The 21,235-nt window shown below is 34.5% G+C and overlaps 1 protein-coding gene across 5 annotated transcripts; it reads left to right on the top strand.

Moving 5' to 3' along the window:
• The first annotated feature begins 8,434 nt into the window (after positions 1 to 8,434).
• Positions 8,435 to 20,458, top strand: LOC104592343 (EG45-like domain containing protein). Of its 5 annotated transcripts, none has more exons than XM_088892590.1 (4): positions 8,435 to 8,607; positions 19,573 to 19,691; positions 19,848 to 20,148; positions 20,244 to 20,458. In XM_088892590.1, the coding sequence occupies exons 2-4, from the start codon at positions 19,574 to 19,576 to the stop codon at positions 20,248 to 20,250; spliced, it is 426 nt and encodes a 141-aa protein (XP_088748716.1). In that variant the 5' UTR covers positions 8,435 to 8,607; position 19,573; the 3' UTR covers positions 20,251 to 20,458. The 5 variants fall into 5 exon arrangements, with proteins under 5 accessions (XP_088748716.1, XP_088748714.1, XP_010249970.1 ...); XM_088892588.1 differs by having other exon boundaries at positions 19,568 to 19,691; XM_010251668.3 differs by having other exon boundaries at positions 8,435 to 8,690.
• The last annotated feature ends 777 nt before the right edge of the window (positions 20,459 to 21,235 follow it).

The raw sequence follows: 21,235 nt of genomic DNA, 5'->3' as shown, positions 1-21,235 counted from the left end.
AGAGGAAAAATTAGAAGATATGGCCCTCTATGTAGTGTTTTGAGCATAATTCGGATTAACTGAATAGATGGCCGTTCAGTTGGCTGTGAAACCAATGATAATATTCCATACTAGTTATAAATTCATAAACACAATGTGGGAAGTGTGGGTCCCATGTATTTTATTACTAGTATGGAAAATTATCATTGATTCCACAGCCCACTGAACAGCCATCGTGCTTAACTAATCCTTCCTCTCATTGATGCATTTTTTATTTTTTATTTTTTGAAGGGGAAAAGCTATTATACAAGAAAGACATGATGTCAGAATAGCTTTGATCAATTGTAAAAAACAAAAGAAAAACTTTGACCAATCAAAGCACTCTTGAATTTTGATTAATACCACCTCATTGGTCCACCATTTATACCTGGCTGTAAACCAATATCATAGTTGAATCCTTTCTGAAGAAAACAAACTTACATCACATGTTTCAACTTATCGCCCTATGCATCTATGAGAAAAAAAAGTTGTTTTCTGCAGCTGACGAGCATGTTGTAAATCCACCATGACCCAACCCTAGAAGCTTACAAAAATAAATAAGTAAATAAATAACCAGGTTTAAAGTTGTGTTAGGGTGGATGGGTCAGATTTAATAGCATTGGAACAATTTGTAAAACTAGCTTTGGCTGAGTATAATTGTGGGTAGGGATGGCAATTTCTACCCTACCCAGAGGGTACCTATTCCTACCTGCCTTGTCGGGGCAGATTTCTTTGCTTGAAAGACAATTTTTGGGGTGGAGATGGATTTTGGGATTCTACAACTCATACGGATACGGGTAAGGTACAGTATTAGGCTAAATCAAACCCTCCTCGACCCACATATTGTTGAAAAACATATGAGCTTTATGTATTAGTTGTTGAAATTAATAACATTTTGAATTTTATGTGAATGATAGTTGATAGTTTGTGTTTTTTACATCTCTTAATCAAACAATTGGAAATTTTATTATTTGTTTATGTTATTTTACTTATTTATTGCTTATATAACAAAAAATAATAGGAAAATAGATGCGGGTTCTAAACCAAACCCACCCTACCCTTAAACACGGGGAAAGAAAGGATAATGTTGGAGAAGATTTTATATTTTCATGTGCGAAGAGGATTTAAATTCTTAAAATCCAATTTGCTATAGATTTTAAGGAAGATACGGGTTGGGGGGGGGGGGGGGCTAGGGATGCAGTTAGGGTCTTGAATTTACAAAGCCCTCCCCAAACCCACCCTTCTTACCATCCCTAATTGTGGGATGGTTGGGTAGCCCCAATCTATTTAATTGGATCAGGTTTGGGATGGAATGACTTCAAATCAGGGTTTAGGATGACTAAATTCCATACAGACCCGATTGGTTGTTTTACCCAAAAAAACGATGAACAGCAACTCTAATTGGGAAATAAACTCAATAACCATGTGATAAGTTTTAGGCTTCTAGCCCAATAGCTTTCTTGATATGTCTTAAAAAAATTCTTACCCAAAAAGTTTTAGGATTCTCGGGATTTAATGTTCTTGTTAGTAGGAGATTTTACCATTTGCCCTTAAATCATGCATATGACATGCTTGGCATTTAGCACCACCCTACTCATTTTTTCAAGATGAAGCATTTTAGTTAGGGGTGCAACTTGTATCAGGTTAGGTTGGGAATTTGTTGAAATTTTCAATGGGTCCAAACTCTTATCCGCGCATCATTAGTTGAAATTTTTCAAACCGGACAACCCAATTAGTAGTCCTAATTTCAGCTGTGTATGTGCCAGTGAAAGAGGTGTTTTGGCCAACAGTACTAACCCATCCGGGGCTGTTTTAATTCTATCCCGGCTAAGTATGTATTGCATTGGGTCAATTCATGGTTTTTAAAGCCAACCCGGTGATCGAACCGGTCAGGGGTTCGGTTACTGGGTCAAACAGTTTGATCATTCGAATTGAATGTTTGGACCGTTTTGACAAAAATTAAAAAAATTCAAAAGAATAAAAAATGGTCAAAACCATTCGAACGGTTCGAACAGTTAACCACAGTTCAGTGGTTTATTGACCAAAATCAATGGTTGTGGGGGAAAATCTGGATTTTGGGGAAAACGGACCAGTTCCCGGTTTTTTTAGCTTGACCGTCCAGTTTTGAAAACCATGGGTCATTTAGTAAAATACCTCCTGTAGTTTTATGAATTTACTAAAATACCTTCATTTTGAGGCAAGGTAGGTTGCGTTCTCTCTGCATTGATTTTTTTTTTCTTTTTACTTTCAATGGTGTTTAAGACTCCGAGTCTCCTGCCCACGTTTACCCACAATATATTACCCCCGTGAATTGAGAACATCTCCCCCTACGTAATATTATGCAGGAGGATGAGATGCTCTTCATGTATGGCTACGATGTTATATGGGTAGACGTAAGTAGAATTTGTGTGAACAGAAGATCCAGACTTGTTTAAGATGGCTACCCCTCCACCTGTAATAGATAAACTTGTAAAACTATTCTGGTTTGGTCCGATATGAAATGAATTTATAATCATGGAAACAACTCGATCATTAGATTATAGTAAGGTTCTTTTAACCAAGGAATAGACCATAAATTAAAAATGAAAATGAATAGAACATGGGAATGGGAGGCAATTTTTTTATGAGGTGATGGGCTTGAAAATTACATTGGAACAACTTATATAGAAAATGCCCTTCAAGCATGGCTGTGATGTTGTGCGCACTGAGATGAGTGCTCAACAGATAAAAGTCCTGCTGAGATGGATGTGCTGCGGTGGACAAGTTGTGCTGGACGAGATGAGCAGGACTGCAGGACAAAGTGATGGAGATTCGTCGGGGTGGGGGGTGGGGGCGTAGGGGTGCCGCTGTTCTCCTCGCTCCCCGCCGAGGGAGGCTATAACCAGCTTGTCGCCTACCAGTCTACCACGTGTCATCTCTTGGTTTGAGGTTTTTATTGTGGGAAAAACTTTAGCTGTTGGGGTCAATAGTATATGCTGTTGAGAGAATTTCTGGGAATGTTATATTACTATGAGAATGGATAAATTAATAATTATATATTAATTTATTTTTACTAAAAATCAAAACATGGGCGTGCATAGGTGAACTGCCCAGAACGTGCCCAATCTAGAAACTGTCTCAACAGCCTCTACTGTTGGGCCCCAACAGCCAAAATTAACCCTCTATTGTATGCACAACTGTCGGTTCGATGTGTGATGGTGCTCTACGTCATCGACTCAGCCAAGGTCGTAGCCAACTCTTCAGCCACATCAGTGCCCACATGGCTATCAGACTAGGCCGGGGTATGGCCCCATCAGGTTGCAATTTGATATAAACATCTATGCCAAGGCCAATGAAACTTGTTAAGAGTTATAACAAAAGACTTTTTTTTTTTTCTTACCTAATGTCGAAGTTGTGCTTCACCATAAGGATGTTAGTAATAATATAAATTGATCTTGATCTGATCCTAACCCAATCTTAATCATATTATAGTCATACATTGGAAACATCTCTGTGCTTGTACATTTTCATTTATGGGGAGATGATTACAATGCACGACTGCAAGTACTGTGAGGAGGAAATCGGATGCCCCTATTAGCATATTAGCATTGAAACATATAAGTATGGCTTTGACTGAGTAAAGGATTATCATTTGTACTTGTAGGACGGATTGGGTCAACTTTGCTATTCTATATTCAGTTGGTTGGGCTGGATTCAAGTTGCAGTAAGATTCAGGTTACGCAAATTCATACCAAATCTGACTACATAACTATTATATTTGGTTCTATGAGTGTTTATTAGAAGAAATACCACTACATCAATGCCACCTAGGCATTGGCTTTTATTGTGCATAAAATCATTATTTGGTTTTAATTATATTTATGAACATGAGGTGTTGGGAAAACTTCAAATTTTGGTTTGAAGTATATGTGTATTTCCGGTATCCTAGATTTTTCTCTACTTGAAACTGGAACCTATTTACCGAAAAAAAAAAAAAAAAAAAAAAAAAACCTTAAGAGTTGTCAAAGGGCAAATGCCACCACGTCCACTAATCCAGGGTGAGGCAGCTCAAACTCACATTACTTGACATTGTTTTTTTATTTTTTAATTATTTGGCATTATATAGGTGGAGATGCTTGAAACATGAGTAATTATGTTTTAGATTCAATTTATGATATCTCTGAACTCGACTATTTGCATCCAATTCTGTGTCACTAACATCATTAAAATTTGGATAAATAATCATTTGATTCCAGCATGAATTTTGAAACAATGCAAATACAAATAAATATGTATTATGTATGGTACAAATACAAAGTTTAGAAATATCTTAGCCAAGGTTTTGCATTAAATATATTTATATTTGCACTCCAAATTAAGCCCAAAAACTAGGGCAAGAACAGAATGCGATTACAATTCCACATCTATATATAATCTACACAACATAGCAATCAAGGCAATTGTGCATTGCATATATATATATATATATATATATATATATATATATATAATTGTAGGTAGCCTAACCCCCCAATCCTAGTGCAGGTCATGCTTGGCTCAACTAGGGGAGGATTCGAGCCAAGCCAAGCCGAATATTTGAGTATTCGAGCTCAACTTGGTAGAAAAATTCAAGGTTCAAGCTCGGGCTCGAGCTCGATTCAAAATGGAAATATAAACTCGAATTCGGCTTGGTTGCATGATTCATATGTTTGAGCTCGATAAGTGAACAGTTCTCTTTTCTTGGGCACCAATTGAATTTACGCATGAAGCAAAACACCACTCCTAATCCTCCAAAGTATCAATGCTCAATGGTGAACTCTCGAATACCACAAATTGAATCTTTGCAAGAAACAACAGAATACGTCTAATGGGTACAACATCCTTCAGCCATTGCCGTTGGAGGTAGGCCAAAGGCTGAAACAGCAAGGGTATTTACAAATTCCAAATCTTTTTTTTTCCTACATAGTCTCCATAATAATAGTTGAAAAAGCAAGGATATTTACAATTTCCAAATCTCTACTAATTTTTGTATTGAATTGGGGGGTGTTACCTTTGATTTCCAATTACTCTTGTTTCCTTATGGGGTGGTAGTCTTTATTGTCCACGAGTGAACCCAAAATGGTTCTTCAAGTCCCAACTGTAAAAAAATAAGAAAAGAAAAAAAAAATCATCCACAGGTTCACACAACGAGAAGAAGGAGGAGGAGGAGGAGGAGGAGAAGTCTTGTACCTTAAATCTCTATTAAACAACTTCCTTAGGTTGAATCTATGTTGAACAAGCTTTGTAGCTTAAATAGAGAAGAAGAATGAGTGTCATCGTCTATTCATGTCGTATTTATATTGTCTTCGACGGAATAAAGCATCAGAGTTTGGATTTGGAGTATGCACTTGCAATCGTATGTGATTGTTATTGTGAGAGCTGAGAGGTGAGAGTTTGAGAGATGAGAAGCTTGATCGAATTAAGGTCTTCTCGATTTCCCTCTCTTTGGTAACTGAGACAAAACCATCCTGTAGCGGGGACCATGAATGTAGTTTGTACCTCACCAGTGGAATTCATTAAAATAGTATAATAATATATATAAATTTAAATATATACTTAATATATATAAGCTCTAAAGCTCGTGAGCCTAGGGAGCCGAATTTCAAAATGTTCGAGTTTGACTCAATTTACATACGAACTATATATAAAGCTCAATTTGGGTCGAGCTGAGTCAAGTTTTTCACAAATCAAGCTCGAACAGCTCATGAATAGCTCAACTTGTGTCCACCCGTAGGCTCAACTTTCATTTTTACTCATTCTTTTCCATAACAGAATTTTAGAATGGGCAAAAATGGGTACAAATGGGAAGAATGAGTGTAAACATCAAAATTTTCACGAGCTTTCAAATGGGCCCTACTCCCCATTGGCCTCAGTGTGGATCCTTCTATTTGGATCTTGTTCCATTCTCTTAAATATGTGCATGGGCCTTAACGTTTTGGCTTTGTTTTTGCAAATCCATTAACACAATGGGAGGGTCTATTGAAATGTGAATTACAAGTTTTAATGCTTTATGGAAGAAATAATCCAATTAGAGTTCACTTCACGATGGAAATCTAGTCAACGATTAAAGAGAGAATAATTGATTGAAAAATCATTCTCTCCATAAATGGCAAATTGTCAACCTTTTTATAAAAAATGTAACTAGAGATAAGATGAACTAATCAAATCCTCAATCAAGAGGAGGAAAGAAATTAAACCAAGAAATCTATAAAATAGGGGTTCCTATCAAGATGGATGAGACTTTTGGTCAAAGAGGTAAACTATGTGAAATAAGAAGTCTTGAGAAGAATAAAGCACATACACTAAAGAGTAAAACCACAATACCTTTGAAGTCTAGCAGAATCATTCTTTTGATCAAGCTTTCAAAGCCAATTAAAGAAAGTAATATTCACCATTCTCTAAAGTACATAAACACGTCATCCAACCCTCGACTGCAATTTAAATGCAAATATTCAAGTTGTAAGAAGTACTTCATCAAGAGAAAAATCGGAACTGCTATCTATTTTGTAGGAGAATTCAAATACAATGAGTTGTATCCCATTTACCTTAAATATAAGAAAATTAATTTATTTGAATATTTTTCATTTTTTTGTGTTTGGATTTAAACACAAAGTTTGTGTTGACAATGAGAAAATGTTGCTACACACCAATTTTTTTTCCAAAAAAGTGAATTCCTTTTATGGCAAGAATGAAAATAAATTTTGAATACGTTTGATTACAAACATATAGTGGAAACACGTAAGACCCACCACACCAACAAAACACAAATCAACCATGTGACCCGGTATCAATAACACAAATGGTTTGTATTACTTACATAGCAATGGAAACTGCCTAGAAAATTTAATAGCATGGGCCCATGTTATTTTATTTGGAAAATATCCCTAGAACTTTATATTAAGCTTTTAGAAAGAAATAGTGTTTGAATTTCAGATCTACCAAACAGTGTTTGGTATCGGCATAATGACAAAGAGAGAACAATGGCATTCGAGCTTTTTCATCTGAAATGGCATGTTGATTGAACATAGTTGTTGCTTGCAATTTACTAAGGACAAGAATGATATTTTCATTTTGTTTTTTGGTAGATCAAAAATGTCAATTTTCATTTTGTTTTTTGAAGATCAAAAATATCAATTTTCACTTCTATCTAATGAAAAGTAAATATTTTGCAAAGTATATGTTAATTATAAGGTATGTTTTAGTAAATTCATAAAACTACAAGGGTGTTTTACTAAATGACCCTTAAATTTAAAAATACTAAGGCTATGTTTGGTTTAAAGGAAAAAATAGAGAAAGGAAGAAAAAGGTAGGGAAACCTTTACAAATCTTGTATGAGTTTCTTTACTTTTCCTTTCCTTTCCTTTTCCTACTTTTTCCTTCAAACCAAACACATACTAAAAGGAAAAACATAATGGAATGAGAGGAGAGAGGAGTCCATCCAATGAATTAGTAAATAAGGCAAATATATAACCCATTTTTTTAATTTTCCTATAATCTTCAAGAGGCACTTAATGATATATATATTCTATCACGGGTTTCTTTATAGCAAAATAAATGCTGGCATATCCTTAAAATAATTTCTACATTCAATACCTATTTATTCATTAGTCTAAGAATTGATTGTCTCATAAATATGCATTAATATTTTCCTCAAAATAAGTAAGAATCCGTTTGGTTTTCGAGAATAGAGTCTAGAATCGGAACATTCTAATTCCAAACCGAAATCCTATTCCAATTCCGTCAGCTGGACGGAATGGCATTTCCTCAATAAATGGCCATTCCCTCCCCTTTTATTAGGAATGAAAATCCATTCCAGCCAGTTATGATTTTCATCTGAACCAAATAAATAAGAAAATAGAGAATCTGATTGGATCCCAATTCCAACTGTAAACCAAATCGACCCTAACACATTAAATTCAATATTATTAACATTTTTCCCTACTCCTCAGCTTTAAAGCTCCGTCCTGGTTTTTCTACATCTTTTATGGTGGATACGATCCTTTTTTTTACCTCCAATGCCCATGCCGCAATTGAATAGATAAGAGTTATGGGTTCTAGAAGCATGCGGTCTTCTTCATTGCAAAATGACAGAACACAGAACCACCGATATCGTGCATTAGGGTCCAACTTGGGCGGATACGGGTTGAGCATTTCTTCAGTTATGAACCGACCCCATGGGTGCAGTCAAGTGCACCGTTTATTACTTCATCTCTAGGCTTTACTTGCAAATAAATGAGACAGCTTTACTTGCAGTGTTGAACCACTGCTAGCTTGGCTTTGGGGCCACGGTACATGTTCAAGCAAGCAGATGACCCATTTCCCAAAGGATTGATAAAAACGTTACGTCCATATTCAGAATGAGAGAGGCCAGGTTGCTAAGCTGTATCCCACAAAACTGTCTTGTGATTTAATTTGCCGTTTCCGTATCCATCCAAAATTGAATATTTATTTGTTTCTGTCATTTGTCACTTGCCCTAAAAGCAAATCAATCACAGTAATACAAAGGAAAATTCATTCAATCCGCCATTAATTAAGGAATAGACATGGCCGAGGTCGTACTACAGTCTTAAGGTATATATTTGTTTTTGTGTATTTTCCTCTATCATTGTTAGGAGCCACCATATTCTCCATTCCAAGGTTCTCTGCAAAAAGAGGTATTCTTTCTGCTCTTCTCTTGGTGCTTTTATAAATGTATAGAAATGATCAATCGCACTCCATTGTTGAATCTTGATGGTTTATTCATTCTAGACTTGTAGTCCAATTCTAATCGGATTGATCCCGTATAATTTCTGTTGGATATGTATCATGTACCTCAACTCGTCCTAGATAGTGGCCCACCACACCAAGGACACTTACCTGGATGAACGGATACATTCCTTCCATCCAGATACCAGATACATTCCTTTTTTTATGTTAAAAAAGGGGCTGTTTGGTATGATGGTGTTGTCTTGCCTCGTGGGTTCATTAACATAAATCTGTATGAGAGAAATTTTTTGAATACTGATTAATACAAATTGATACTCTTTATTTAAAACGTCAAATTTAAAGTTTCTCAGATCATGAAATTTTTTAGTTCAAATGTCATATGTGATGTAACAATACATACATCCTTGCTCTGCTTTTTCCTTGGGAGAAGGCCAAGGGAACTCCAAACAAGGCTTTTCTTTTCTCAAATAGATAAAGGAACATAATAGAGATAAGGGTATAATATTTTTGTCCTGTCCTTTTTCTCATGCCTTGACTGTTAAGGTGTCCCTACTCTAAGTAGACGAGTGTTTCCCTCGGCCCTTCATCAAGTGTGCAAGTTAGGATTAAGATATCCAATTCAACTATATTTATATGTTGGGATGGACAAACTTTAAGAAAAGATCCAAGTTTCGTCAATCATCAAGTGTGCAAGTTAGGATTAAGATATCCAATTCAACTATATTTATATGTTGGGATGGACAAACTTTAAGAAAAAATCCAAGTTTCGTCAAGCCCTTCACATTTATACCTAAGGGGGTGTTTTTTTTTTGAATTCTGAGAGGGGGGAAATTGGTCAATGGGATTTTGGTTTTCATTGATGAAAAAACTCGTTTTTTTTTTTTAGATTTATTTGGGGACCAGAGAAAGTTTATTTTCTTGGGTATCACTTATTCGAGTAAGTGATACCCATCTCTTAGGTGGGTAAATAACTTTCCCACTTAGGGGAAAGTTGCCAATACTTGAATGGAATAAAAATGGTCATTTTTAATAATTAAATTTTATAGATAAAATAATTATTGCCTTATTTACATGAGAAATAAAAAAACATGGATAAATGCACTTGGGAAAGATTTATCCAAGTAAGTGCATTTACTCGGATAAATAACTTACTGAAAAGCGAATGAGGCCTAAAAGCAACTCATTCTATAGGCTCCATTTGGAAGGAGTACAAATACAAGCTCTACATAATTGTATTTGTACTCCTTACAAACTGAGCCAAAGGAAAATGGAAGCACTCTCTACATAGGGCTGTAAACGAATTGGATTTTCAGTTATATTTACATCCACATCCAATAGTAAATCTTTTGGATAGGATTTAGATTTAATTAACAACCATCTTATTGTATTTAAAATGATGAAAGTTTTAAAAATAAAATAGCTAATTATTTTTAACTTTATATATATATATATATATAAATTAAATTTGCATCCAATTCGATTATTAATTGAACACAAGTTATAACATCGAAATGCAAGATAATCAAATTAGAAGTTGTATCGGATATTAGACTTTCAAAATCCATTAACAGCCCTACCCCTATGAGTCACCAGTGGTCCAACATATATATAGCTGAAGAGATAGCCAGTCATGTGGGGTGTTAGATCAGAATATCATAATGGTTTTTATTTTTTTTAATAGATAAAATATTAGAATGGTTGATCTAAAAGTTCAGGTCTCAAACATCCCTCCTTCCAATTCCTATTAACCATGGGTCACTGTTTTTGTGAAAGTGTGGTTGAACCCAAATTTTACAGCAAGCCCTTCAAGAACAAGATTCAATATGAGCCGTTCTCATCTGCCACATAGCCATTAATTTGGCGCAGTAAGCTAATGGATGCCTAACTCATACCAATGACCCAATCATGTCTCTTTTTCGATTTCTTATATGTCATTTACTTAGACAGCCTATATAGCTTCACATATTTATTAAAATGTATCCTCTAATTTATATATTACTAACACACCCCCTTAATACCCTTAATTTGCAATTGTTTTACTTATTCAATTTTCTGCTAGGAACTGTTTGTATTTCCATTTGGGAATAGCCATTTGAGCTCTTAAAATTAGTGAAAAAATGCGGGAGGACATGAACCCAAGTTCTTTATTCCAAAACAATAGCCTTAAAAGTTCTCACATTACACATAGTCCACTCCTTTTCCAAATACAGTTATAAGGTCGGGATATGGTTTATTTGTTTCTCGAAAAGGTTGATAAGAAATTTATTAAGGTTATTTTTTGAATGAAAACCTTGGACCAATATTCCTTTATATTTTGAACTTGCCTTAAGAGGTCATATCGCCATTCCAAGATGAAAACACAAATGGTTTTTGATTGATGGTCAATTAAATAAAGCATATACAAATTATAAGGGTGTTTTAATAATATTCAAAATAGAGGATAGGTTTTAGAAACCATAGGGGTGTCTAAGAAAATGACATTTTTTTTTTAGATATTGCCTTTAAAGATTGAAATTGAATTTCAAGTCATAAAGAGACACCAATTTTGCAGAATAGTAAACAAGGAGTGCATGAAAGTCTTGGGTACCTTACTCATGCCTAATTTTGTTTTATAATGTTTTGTTGGGCAAGACATCCAGTTTACTAGTAATCCCTCTTTATTTGTTTGTTTATAGATTTGATTATTTGACTAAGGAGTCCAGACTAGCTACAAACAAAGTTTTGTACAATGGGCTACAAAATCAATCAACACGTCAATGTTCTGTACATACTGAAGACATTAATTTGTTCGTAGCTTACATGAAACCTTTTACCATAGAGACTGCCTTAGTGTCTTATAGGTAGGTTTTGCTTGTCTTTAATTAGGAACATCTTGGCCAAGCTTTTGCTATAATGATTGGTGGAAATTGTTTCTTAGGCTCAGTTTGGTAAGAGTACAAATGCATACAAAATAATATAAAATACAAGGTTTTACATTCTATATATATGTATTTATACTTCTTCCAAACTGAGCCTAAAATAACTGTGTTTCTTTCTTTCCATTGGCCCACAATATGAAGATATTTTTCCCAATAGTCCTCTGGATACAATTTTTTTAAGGGAATCTCAACCACCATTCTTGAATCTAGAATTCAGTCCCTAACCGGTATCTTCTATAGAACCCCATGCCTCGAACAATTTCTAGTTTCTACACCTTATTCTTCTTATTCAAAAAGACATATTTAGAGTCATTGTTGATTAAACGTCTTTATCACTCTGAATCTGAAACGTCAAATTGAGAAGCCATAGTTGGCATTTGATAGGTGTGATTTACAAATTTACAATTGAGACGAATAGGCATTTGGGTCAATGAGGACAGTAGAAAACCTAATTCTTAAATAGTTGGAGGAGAACTGATTTCTATTGGTGGATGGAGACCCTAGCTCTTTCTTGACCTACCAACATATTTGGACAAAAATTCCATGACAATGCCACGGGCCAGATATTACAAGACCGCTGATGGGCGTAGTAGGAGTAGGACCCCAGATGCAGGTGTAATTGACCATCCATCCTCCAGTTGCCATGAAGGGATTGAAAGACGTCTATGGCCTACAAACACTTTTTACTTCCAAAGCGTAGTGGGTTCTTTGAGCTTGGGTTTGGCCATATTTTTCCTTTTAAGCCCTCAACCACTTAACCTAGCAACATTCGTTACTTAGTTAATGTAATGTTTAATAATGGGTAATTTTTCATGGGGTCGAACCCTTCTTTTTTTTTTTTTTCATAATTAGCATGTAGGCCTGCCTACCTGGATGAATAAATTAATGAGGGGCTGTTTGATAATGATTCATGTGGTTAGTGATCAAATCATTCTCATGGGTTAAACTCAGGCAGTGTTTGGTCTGAGATATTCTCTAAACTGCATCAAACTGGACTGCGAACACCCCTACTTTTCAGGCACGGTGGTCGTTCGATTGTACCTTCGAAGTTCGAACATCGCCACTGAACACAGGATGTAACTTTGAATTCTTCAAATGGTGAGTTACCTCTGTGCCTTCGGAGGTAGTGCACGAAATATTTTTTCTTGTGTTGTCCCTATAAAAATTCAAAAAAATTCAAAATTACTCGTGTTCTTCCAACCCAACCTTAAAAACCCTTTTTCGTTTTTTACCATTCTTCCTCCATTATAGAATGCAGCAGGCTAGAGGTGTAAATCGGGCAATGCTAGGATAGCATGGCATGACTTTGCGAGCCACCCGTGCTTTAGCGGTTCATTCCGTGATGCCCTACGGGCCTATCGGGGCGATGACGGCCTCCTCTAGAATCCTTAATAGGTCAGGCCTAGCACGACCCATGGCATGAGCCCAGGTGGACCCAAGTCGGGTTGTGTCATGCCACAGGCCTGGCCCAAGCCATCAGAGGCATATTATTTTTAATTTTGAAAAGAAAATAAAATTTTTAAAATAAATTAATAAAATAGATAAAAAAATTGAAAAAAAATCTTAAAATTTTATTTTATATGAATTTTGATGTATATAATTATTTATATATGAAATAATAAAATGAAATTAAAAAATTACAATACAAAAGAAATAAAATAGTATAAGAAATTGAATATATATATATATATTTATTTATTTATAATATTTTTTACTGTTTTGTCATTTTATGTTATTTTTTATTTATATTGATATTATTTATTGATTTTTATCATATTTTTTATTTTTTATTTTTTCATAATATTTTTATAATATCCTATTACTTCAATCATTTTCATATACTTTTATTTAATCCTTTTCCTCTAAATGCTTTTAGATCTTTTTCCAAGGTTTTTTTTTTTTTTTGCTTCTCAGATTTCAAACTTTAAATTAAATGCCACCTCAGTCTCAGTTAGGTCAAGTTGAGGTCAACCTTAACCCAATTTGTTGAACCTTCAATCATGACCCTCAAGGGTGGTGGATACAAGCTGAGCCAAGCCGAATAATATTAGATAATTTGAGTAGACAAAAAGCATAAGGCTCGAATTTGGACTTAAGTTATGACTTGAACTAACTCAACTCAAAAGATCATATGCTTGAATTGGACAGCAAATCAAACCTTATATAAAAAAACTTAAATATATAAGATTGATTAGAGCTTTAGGATCCGTTTGGTTTGTAATTGGAATCGGAATCGGAATAGTTTATTCTCATAGTCTATTTGGTTCAGATAGTAATGGAAATGAGAATTAGAATCAACAGGAATGAAATTTCATTCTCTCAAATGGGGGAATGCCATCCCAGTAAGAATGGAAGTAGGATTCCAATTCTGCCCAACCAAATAATTAGAATCGAAATATCCCATGGATTTCAGACCCCTATTCCAGTGAACCAAACGGGGCCTTATATTATTTAAGCCTAGTTCAATTGTTAATTGATCTTATATATTGGACTTAAACTATGTTCGAAGCTTGATTTAGGTCATGTTCAGTAGCACCAAATGCACCATCGAACGTTGAAAAACTTGTTTTTTCAGTGCTCGAAGGTGTTTGGCTACACATCTGAATAGAGGAACTGAAAACTCCTCCAATTTATTCAGACTCCAAGCTCGGAGGTAGCGCACAAAATTTTTGTTCCACTGGTGCCCTTGTGAGAACTCAAAAAACCCAAAATTACCCTGCACCTTAAATCATCCCAAACCCACTCAAACCCTTCTTTATTCTGACAACCATTCTCCCACTCCAAAACAGCAATGCCAACAATCTTCATCAAACAGAGTTGAGGTTCTTTTGTTTATGGAGGAGATGAGGGACCTTAAGCACATCAAAACTTCATGCATGCACTACATGAAGAGATAGCACAGACATTGTTTCATGGTTGATTTGATATTTGATTAGGATACAATACAAAACCATTTTCTTTGTTTATGGGGTTGTATTAGATTATGATGTTATCTTTTAATGTTTATTTTTCACCTAGGCATTTGCTATCGAACTATGTATAGGGTATCCAAACGAATGGTAATCTCCAAGTACTTATGAAGTGTGTTCTTCATTAAAATTTTACAAGTAATATTTGCTATTGAATTATGTTAATTCCAATAATTGGGTTAGTGTATTTTTTTCTTATTTTTTAATAACAACTTGCTTTCTTTATTATTTTTAAAATATTATTGAAAATATCTATTTATAATATTTTATTTTAATTTTACATTATTTTTAATAATAGTTAATATTTTTATTCTCTTTTATTATTGTCTTTATTTAGAGTTTTATTATTTTAATAAAATTTTCACTAACTTATCTATTTCTTGATTTTTTATTTTTTATTTATTATTATTATTATTATTATTATTATTATTATTATTATTATTATTATTATATCAATAAATTTTTACTATTTTATCTCTTTTTACATTATTTTATCATTTATTGATATCTTTTACATACTTTTACTATTTTTATATTATTTTTGTCATTAAATGATCTATTTTATATATTTAATTTTTATTACCGTTATTCTTTTATTTTTTACATTTTATTGTATTTATAATAATTTTTACTATTTTATCATTTTTACATTATTTTTATTTTTTATTGATATTATTTATTAACTTTTATCATTATATATTTTGTATATAATATCCTATTACTATAATCGCTTTCATTTACTTTTATTTATATAATGACTTTGAGGAGTAAATTTGTAAAATATAAATTTTTCAGAGATTACAACATTCAGATTATGGAACAACTCCACTATAATGTCTACAAAAGTGAAAAAATCAAAATTTTCTATAAAACTTTTTCGAAGGTTTTTTTGCTTTTTCAGATTTCAAGCTTCGATTTAGCGAACGCCACCTTAGACCAAATCAATCATGATTTTGGAGAATCAAACTTGAATGACTCGTGAATAACTTGATTCATCTCCACCCCTTTTAACTGTAACCCTTTTTTTTTTTTGGATTCGGAAGGTAGGGTTCATGGGTTGGTCCGGTTGTTTCATTCCATCTCGTTAAAGTGTCCTCATAGCCTTACAGTGATTGCATTACCTGGACCAATTTACAACTTACAACTGTTGAATGAAAATGGCTCGGATGTGCACCCGAACCCATTTTTTTAATTATAGGAAATTCTTATAAATGAATAAAAAAGAAAATTCTTATAACAGTAGTTCAGGTAGGGTTGTGCCGTTGAACACGTATATATATATATATATATATATATATATATATATATATATATATATATATATATATTAATACGATTGGGTGATTCATGGCACCCTCTCGTTTAAGAAAACGGAATCTTACTGTAGATTCCCACCCACGTACTCACACTCGAACGTGTGATGTTGAATTATCAGGTGAACTCGGATATGAATAAGGGAAATAGGATATTTGATCGCATGTGCAACACGTGCCCGTGAATCATACATATTTTATAGCATGATATTGTACGTGTCTATCCCTCTCTGTGCTAAACTGTCTGTCACGATCTTTTTGTCTCTCACCTCTCTTACACATGCCATTATTCTCTTCTCAATCTATCACGATCTTTTTCTTGTTTTTAAAAAAACTCTCTTGTCTATTTTCCCACCTCTGTATTTGTCGGCCCTCTTATGGTCTCTCTTCGCCGTATCTTCCTCAATTTATTAGTCATGATATGTAGGTTTTCAAGATGGTTGCGACCCATGTTTCAACTGAAGCTCTATTTTGTTTTAGTTTTTTTTTTTTTTTATCATTCCTTTTTGGTTTGTTGTTGTAGGTTTAGTGGTGTTTGGGTTTGGGGGTGGAGATGTTCCAGTTGAGTTTGCTTTTCTAAATTTTATTCTAGAAACAAAGTTCCAAAGAAGCTCTGATGTCCCACTTTGATGTTTCATCTGGTTTTTTAGAAATTAAGTTCTATCCAGCATGCAACATTAGCTGCATGACCTCTGTGAGCAGCTTAATAGCATGAAAGAGAGAACACGCTGAAATTGGGTCTGACATGTTATTCACAAACAACAAGGATTTCCTATTTAGTGAAGATATCAAACTTGGTCAGACTGGGTGTTCTGTAGTCGTGTGGTTTGCAATAAGCTTCGTATTTCAGAATGCATGTAGTGGACATGAAAAATTCAAATTGCTTTCTCCTAACCCCTGTTATAAATTGTTTTTTGTTTCATAGCTTTGTTTGGGTTCTTCTTCAAAAGTCTTGATGTATCCGTGAATACAAAGTCATGATTCTACCTTGAGGTTTTGGATTTTCAATTCTATGTGAGGATTACAATTTAGGCCCGTCAAAGTCCTGATTCGTCTGAGTTCTTCTTCAAAAGTCTTGATGTATCAGTGAATACAAAGTCTTGATTCTACCTTGAGGTTTTGGATTTTCAATTCTATGTGAGAATTACAATTTAAGCCCGTAAAAGTTTTATTGTTGCTTTTTTGTTTGTTTTTTTGTTCTACTGCAGAGGCATGTTTTTATTTTTCTTTATTTCCTTCTCTTTTTGCTTCTTGCTTGAGGCTGAAACAGGGGCTCTGCCTTATCTTCTTCTTCTTTGTGATGGCGGCTAGCTTTTCCACCATTTAGAGAAACATGGGAGGCTCTCTAAGTCGAAAACCCTAGTACTTTTCAGTCATCTGATGCAAGTTGTGATACCGTGATGTATTGTCATGACAAAGGCATTTGTATGTCAACAACTTGTTATTGGACTAGCAAGTTTAGGCATTTGTATTATGGATTTGTCATTTTGGTATGTTGGGTTTTAGATTCATAGGAGGGAAGAGGCAAAGAAAATGCAAGTTGTGTAAGGGTGATGTTTTAACTGTAGATAAATTGAGTCGCAAGTGAAATGTTTTGGTTGGTTGTTTTGGTCTTTTAGTACTAGATTTTTAAATTTTTTTATTTTGGATAATCTATTCTTAAAGAAAGATCTATCCTTTTCTAGTTTTCTTTGTATGTTTTGTTTATATCTATAGAGCATATAGATATTTTGTTTACATTATATTTAAGAATTTTGTTTCGTATTTGTGGCATTGACAATATCCAATAATTGTTACTTCATGAAGATTTCTTCTAATTTAAAGGATGGGACCTCACATTGAACGAATGCACCACCTAATCAACTTAGAAGGCTTCTTTCTCCTTTCCGCCTCTGTATTTTTTAATTTATTTTATTTGTTACTCCCTATAATTTGTATACCTCTCTTTAGTTTACAAGAATGACGATGGACATGTCTTTAGAACTTTTCTTCTAACTCTCTTACTCATTATCAGCGGTTAAAATGGTGACTCATTATATATCCTCTTTATTACTCTTTCTCACTCATTAACTCTCTTTTCTTTATTTCCTTATTCAAATAAAAGAAACACAGAATAGGGAAACCAAAAACTAATAACCAGGAAGTAATTCTATCAAATGGGGGTGAACAACAAGCAATGTTTAGCCTACCAAAATTTTGCATCCAACTAGGAATTCCTTTGAAAAAAGGAAGAAGATATACAAGTTGGGTTATGTGTGCTCTGGTGTAACATATGGATAGATTAGGCTGTGCAGTAGATTGATTAAGCTTTGGATTTAGAATTTAATCCTTATGTTGGAGATTTAAGATTATTTTTGGCTTTTGCACAAGTAACTTAGTGGTGTCTAATAATAATCTAATATCTAATGTTCTGTTAAAACACATGTGATATGTTTCCAAAGTTTGCTACTTTTATCATGATCATGGTACACGGTCTATATTAGTATATGGATCCACACATGGATCATAGTTAGGGAAATCCACTTTTGGGTCATTCAAAATCCTTTAAATAGAGATTTTGATTTTGAGTTCGTTGGAAGGATCAAAATTATCTCCTAATCTAATATTGTAGGACAACCAGTCTATTGAAAAGCTTTTTTTTTAGAATGTATACTTGTGATTTCCATTTTGAGTTCGTGGTTTGGGTTTGTGGGTTTGTCTTGAGCCAATAAAATATAATTTTGTATGTCTTAAATTCATAATTCAGTTAATCGCGACCCAGGTTTTATATTTGGCTGAATAATTTTAAATCATGACATATATAATGACATGAGTTCCATGTGCTACAAATATGTTTTTGTGGGCACATGAACTATACATTCCAGACCAATGTTTAGTAGCCAAATTTTAGCTTTAGGCAGGATGGTGTTGCTACTATAGCATGTAAGCTATTGGTTTTGTTATTTATGATTTTAGATTAACGGACATTCCAGACCAAGCTACTTGTCCAGACAAAAGAAGCAAGTTCAAAATTATTGGATAATGGTGAATTGGTACCACTGTGTTGGAACCATATTTAGGAAACATGGAGATCCCACCTTTGATTCTATTTATTTTGTACTTAAATATGCAAGAAAGAGTAAAAATTAGAAAAGTTAATTGAGATTGAGTTTTTCTTTTCTTTTTTTTTTATATCAATATTTTATATAAGAGTGAAAGAATTTGTAGGGACAGGATAAAAAGATATATCTTTGATATAATTTTCCGAGACCAGGATTTTAATCCAACTACCACAATTTTTTTATTCTCCCAATTACTCGCCCGTGCTGAGCACGGGCGCCCCTCGCCAGTTATTTAGTTATTTACGGTGATCAAAGCGGCTGGCATGCATTGAGAAACCCGCTGGAATCAGCCGGCCTTATCACTAATATAATCCTCTTGACTCCTGGGAATGCTTTTTTTTTCTTTTTTTGTTTCTCCGGTCTATACACAGCAGCGATAGCCCATCCCCTTGACCCTGGTGACCGCTGGATTTTTTGATCTTCTCCATTACAGCCAGCCAGGCAGCCAGAGATCTAACCAACTTAATTTGTTCTGAGAATGTGATTGTGGGTATCGAAGTTTTGAGCAAATTCCGTTCATTCAGTGCAGGATGTGGATTCATCGTCATCATCAACTCCCATATCTACTCTTCTTCGTATTCGCAGTGCTATTTAGTTCCTCTCTCGGCGATGTGGGCACCGCTTCTCTCTACAACCCTCCGTATTTACGTAAGTGCCACCAACAATCCACCGTTTCACAAACATCCTTCAACTGTAAAATTTCATCACTACTCTGAGAATGTATCGTCGTCACACGAGAGCTTGATTCAGAGTTTTTATTTATTCTTTTCTATTTCTTTCTGTGCGCTGGATGTAAATATGTAGCGACGGCCTGTTATAACAATGATGTGAGCCAGTTTCCGGCAAACAATTTATTTGCGTCGGCCGGTGAGGGGATTTGGGACAACGGGGCGTCTTGTGGGAGACAGTATCTCGTCAGATGCCTAAGCGCGACGGTACCGGGAACTTGTGTTCAAGGGAAGATAATTCAGGTAAAGATTGTTGATCGAGCGGCTTCTTCTGTCTCTCGCCCCTCAAGAGCTGGCACCACTATGGTTCTCTCTGCCACAGCTTTTGGCGAGATTGCGAATGTATCGGCTAATGTCATCAACATAGAATTCCAACAGTCAGTTTCTTCTTTCTTATGCTTAATTTATTGTTCATTTCAGAACCTCTCTCAATTCTTCTGGGTTTTGATAGATTGCCCTTCTCCGTGTGCAGGGTGTAATTTTGGACTACTAGCTAGCTACAGCAACGGAGGCCGGAGGGAGAGAAAGTGAACAAAGTAGCCAGAGACTTCGGAGCAAATTCTTGTTGATGAAGCTGATGGAGAAGAAGAAGTAGAAGGGAATCTGAATTGTGAAATCTGCTTTCTAGAAAGCTTTTGTTAAGAAGTCTCAATTAATTATTAATAAAACGTAATTTCATGTACACTACATCACTTTGGCCGTTTGCGTAATTCATTAATTGGTGTAAGTTGACCAACCACTACGCTTTGAATTGTTCTCAGAGAAGACTTTCTGCATGGAGCCTGCATATAAGTCGTTTTTGCTTCCATGTTCCAAGTCTTTCTACGAAGCTTCTGCTAATCAATGAAGCTTACTTGGGCAACGCCTGGGTAAAGCTGCCCCCAAAACCCTTTTCTTCTCTCTCTCTCTACATACACAGTCACAGACCATTATCATTCTGAGAAAAAAATCGCTTTCAGCTGTGTAGTGAAGGAGGTAATGGCTCATTAGTCCAATAATACAATGGTAATTAACGTGAATCTAGGCTAAGTAATAAATATTAGGGCGAGGTGGGGGGATTTTGGGCTAAGGCGCGATCAACTAGGCCGGGAAAGTTAGTATCCAAATTTTTAAACTTATCACAGTAGCTAAATTTTCAAAAAGTGATAAGTCCTTGGCTTTTACCTTGAGACTCAACTTGTTATCTTTAAAGAAAAAAACAGAAAAAAAATATATATAAATATATAAAACAGTTATATATTTATATATTTATATATATATTTATATATATAAATATATAAATATATAACTGTAGGGACCAACTTGACACTTGCTCAAATACTATTTTAACAGTACCCCCAAAGTTGATAATATTAAAATGGAATTTTCCCTAATTGATATTAAGTATTTGGTCAACTTACCAACAAATATTCAAACAACACATGGGTATCTCCTCCCATAGTTTGAAAAAGATGGTGCGATTAT

Source organism: Nelumbo nucifera, chromosome 8 (genome assembly GCF_055504915.1).
Source record: "Nelumbo nucifera cultivar China Antique chromosome 8, China Antique-T2T, whole genome shotgun sequence".
Taxonomy (NCBI): Eukaryota; Viridiplantae; Streptophyta; class Magnoliopsida; order Proteales; family Nelumbonaceae; genus Nelumbo; species Nelumbo nucifera.
The sequence above is the reverse complement of the archived record's forward strand: the minus strand, read 5'-3'. Positions and strand labels throughout refer to the sequence as shown.

Coding starts and splice junctions, on each gene's coding strand:
- LOC104592343 (XM_088892590.1), top strand. CDS start 19,574: ATGTGGATTCATCGTCATCATCAACTCCCATATCTACTCTTCTTCGTA. Junction 19,692..19,847: donor CTACAACCCTCCGTATTTAC/GTAAGTGCCACC, acceptor GTAAATATGTAG/CGACGGCCTGTTATAACAAT.